Source organism: Galeopterus variegatus, unplaced genomic scaffold, assembly GCF_000696425.1.
Source record: "Galeopterus variegatus unplaced genomic scaffold, G_variegatus-3.0.2 Scaffold1997, whole genome shotgun sequence".
NCBI lineage: Eukaryota > Metazoa > Chordata > Mammalia > Dermoptera > Cynocephalidae > Galeopterus > Galeopterus variegatus.
The window spans coordinates 153,842-156,956 of NW_007728108.1; the positions used below are offsets into that span (position 1 = coordinate 153,842).

Here is a 3,115-nt window from a genome sequence, read left to right on the forward strand (position 1 = left end):
GTGTGGCCGGTCTCAAAAAGGATGAAAAAAAAAAAAAAGAAATGGCTTTCTTGTCAGTTCTCCTTCATTCTTCCCTATCCAAAACTTCCCAAACAACTGGACTCCAGTTTATTCCGCCTTCCCACTTGTTATGGGATGATTTGCCGCCCCCCCAAAAATTCATATATTGAAGCCCTAACCCCCAGAACCTTAAAATATAACTGTATTTGGAGATAGGGTCTTTACAGAGGTAATTTAGTTAATATGAAATCATTAGCATGGGTCCTAATCTAATCTAATGATGTCCTTGTAAGAAGAGATTAGGACACAGGCACAAACAGAGAAAAGATGATATGAAAACACATGGAGAAGATGGCATCTGCAAGGCAAGGAGAGAGGCCTTAGAAGAACCCAACCCTGTCAACACCTTGATCTTAAACTTCCAACCTGCAGAACTGTGACAAAATAAATTTCCGTGTAAGCCGCCACTCAGTCTGTGCTACTTTCTTTTGACAGCCCCGGGAAACTAATATACCACCAATTCAGTCCCTAAGATCTTTCTCCAGTGTCTGTTTCTCTCTCTCCTTCTCTCTCTCTCTCTCTCACACACACAGATGCTCAAGCATGGGGACTTACCACAATCTCTGAATATTACAGCCAGGGTGCTGGAGCGTTTCACACAACACCCTCATCCCTGGGTCTCCCAGAGTATTGTCACTGAGGTCCAATTCAGTTAGGCTCCGGGTGGTGCTTAGAACTGAGAAGAGGCCTCGGCAAAAGTTGGAAGTGAGATAGCAGTTTACCAATCTAGAAATTGGAAGGAAGAAGGAGAGAAAAGATAATCCATCTCTAACAATAACAAACTGGAGCCAGGGGCTCCTAGCACCAGTTTGGAGAAGAGCCTCCCAGGGGTTAAGAAATGGGTTGTGAAAGCAAAGATCATTAACAGAGGAATGAAGAGGGTCCAGTGAGCCTTGGTAAGACCAGTTCTGCATACTTTACGATGGAAAGAATGCGAGCCTGTGACACTGGCTGACTGTGGGCATCTACGGCCCCTCCTTCAGTGTCCTTCCCCTGCCTCCCTCATGGGTCTGCTGTTCTGCCCACAGCTCCAGACACTCTGTGCTGAGTGTTCCAGAGATTGGTCCTCACACTGGGCTGCACAATAGCATCAGGGGTGTTCTCAAAAATCCCAAGGCCATGCCAAGCCCAGAGGAACAAAATCAGAATCTCTGAGGTGGGATCAGGCTATAGCGATATATTTTTTAATTTATTTTTTTAATTGACACATAAAATATTGTACATATTTATGGGGTATAGAGTGATATTTCGATACATACCTACACTGTGCAATGATCAAATCAAGCTAGTCAGTCTACCCATCACCTCTAATCTTTATCATTTCTTTGTGTTGGGAATATCCAAAACTCCTGTCTTCTGGCTATTTGAAAAGATACAGTAAGTTACTGTGCACTACAGTCACCTTGCAGTGTTGTGGAACAACAGAACTTATTCTTCCGACCTACCTCTGAGTTTACATTTATTGGCCAGCCTCTCCCTCCCCCTCATCCCCCCAGCCTTCACAGCTTCTGGTAACTACTATTCTACTCTCTACTTCTATGAGATCAATTTTTTGGCATATCAATATTTTTTTAACTTTCAGGTAACTCCAATGTGCAGTTTAGTTTTTCTGGGGGACTGGCCGGTGAGGTGATATGAACCCTTGACCTTGGTGTTATCAACACAGCACTCTAACCAAGTGAGCGAACTGGCCAGCCCCTGAGAAGGTTCTGAGACATACAGAACAAGCTCCTGCCCTCTGAGGAAGGTAGAGAGATGGGTGTCAAGCTTCTTATCAGGAGCTTTAGTCTCCCACAAATTTATATGTTGCAATCCTAGCCCCCCAACATGATGCTATTAGGAGGTGGGGCCTTTGGGAGGTAATTAGTTCATTTTAATTAGTATATATAATTTTGTATGTAAGTGTACCAAGAAATATAAGATGTGTTTTTGATGAGAAAGGAACAAGTATGTAGGAGAAGAGAGGAGATGTGAATAAAGCTACAGGTATGAAGACACAGTTGTGGTTAGGAAAGTTAAACAGAAAAGAGAATACCTTTATATGAGAAAGCATCTTGTGTAACGAATTTCTGTCCTAGAGTAAAATGACTGGTTATTTAGGAAAGAGGAAGTACAGTGCAAAACACAAAGTCCAAAAAAAGCATGTTGTTGAATAAGTCATAATAATTGTTTGTGAAAGGTGAATTTATGAAAGAATTTTGTGTAGGATTAAGCTGTCTATAATTAGAAGGGAATTAGCTAAATCTTTCTAAAGATTAAACTTTGAGATTAAAAAGACACTAGTACAGAACTAAGTTTCCCTTACATTAGAACAAGATTTTCTTGAAGTATTGATTAGATTCTTAGTAAAATTGCAAGAAGTTTTGATTTTTCTCTAAAGGCATCTGAAATCAGATTGATAGAAAAGACTCTAACAGGTACTCTTAAAGAGAGATTTCAAATAATTTTAAGATCAATGAACAAAATTAAAGTTTTTCAGAACTCTAATAAGAAATCTGATGGGTTTATAAAATTGCTAGTTAAGATCAGGTAAAGCAAAAATTAATTACATGAAGTTAAATAACTGATAATGTTTTATAACTTTCATTGTTGGTTCTTTATTTAAATGTTCTGTTTCCAGATTTAAGGAAACTTTCTCTCTTAAGCTATCTATAACTTACAGCAATTTAGTAAAACACACTTTTATGAACAAAGACGAAAGCATTTGCTTTTTTCCCCTATTTGATACCTCCAAAATTTAAAACTGTTTGCAAGTATACAAACTGTATACAACTGAAAACATTGGTTATGAATAGCAAGTCTCTTCTCAGTTCCTGACCCCACTTCATGTTGCCCTAATTTGGCCTAACTGCTGTTTTCACCATTTCCCCCAACCTGGGACATGAGTACCTAGGAATAAACTTTCCCAACACCAAGGAATCAATCTGTCTGAGAATGAGCCTTCCCACCAACAAAGAAAAAGTAACATCTTTTCAATCAGAAAACTGATCATCAGCACTTTCATGAGGTACTTTTTGATTGAAAAGGGAGAAATGATGTCTTGGCTGCATAAGCA

General features: G+C 39.4%; 1 protein-coding gene across 3 annotated transcripts in view; it reads right to left on the reverse strand.

Annotated features, from left to right (window-relative positions):
* The window catches only part of NLRP3 (NLR family, pyrin domain containing 3), a 33,050-nt gene that overhangs the window by 20,133 nt on the left and 9,802 nt on the right, over nt 1-3,115 (reverse strand). For 2 of the 3 annotated variants that reach the window (XM_008579966.1, XM_008579968.1), the window contains exon 6: nt 616-786. The exons of the other annotated variant lie outside the window; for it this stretch is intronic. In XM_008579966.1, the coding sequence (XP_008578188.1) occupies nt 616-786 (171 nt within the window). The remainder of the gene's footprint in view (nt 1-615; nt 787-3,115) is intronic. 3 annotated transcript variants of the gene reach the window in all.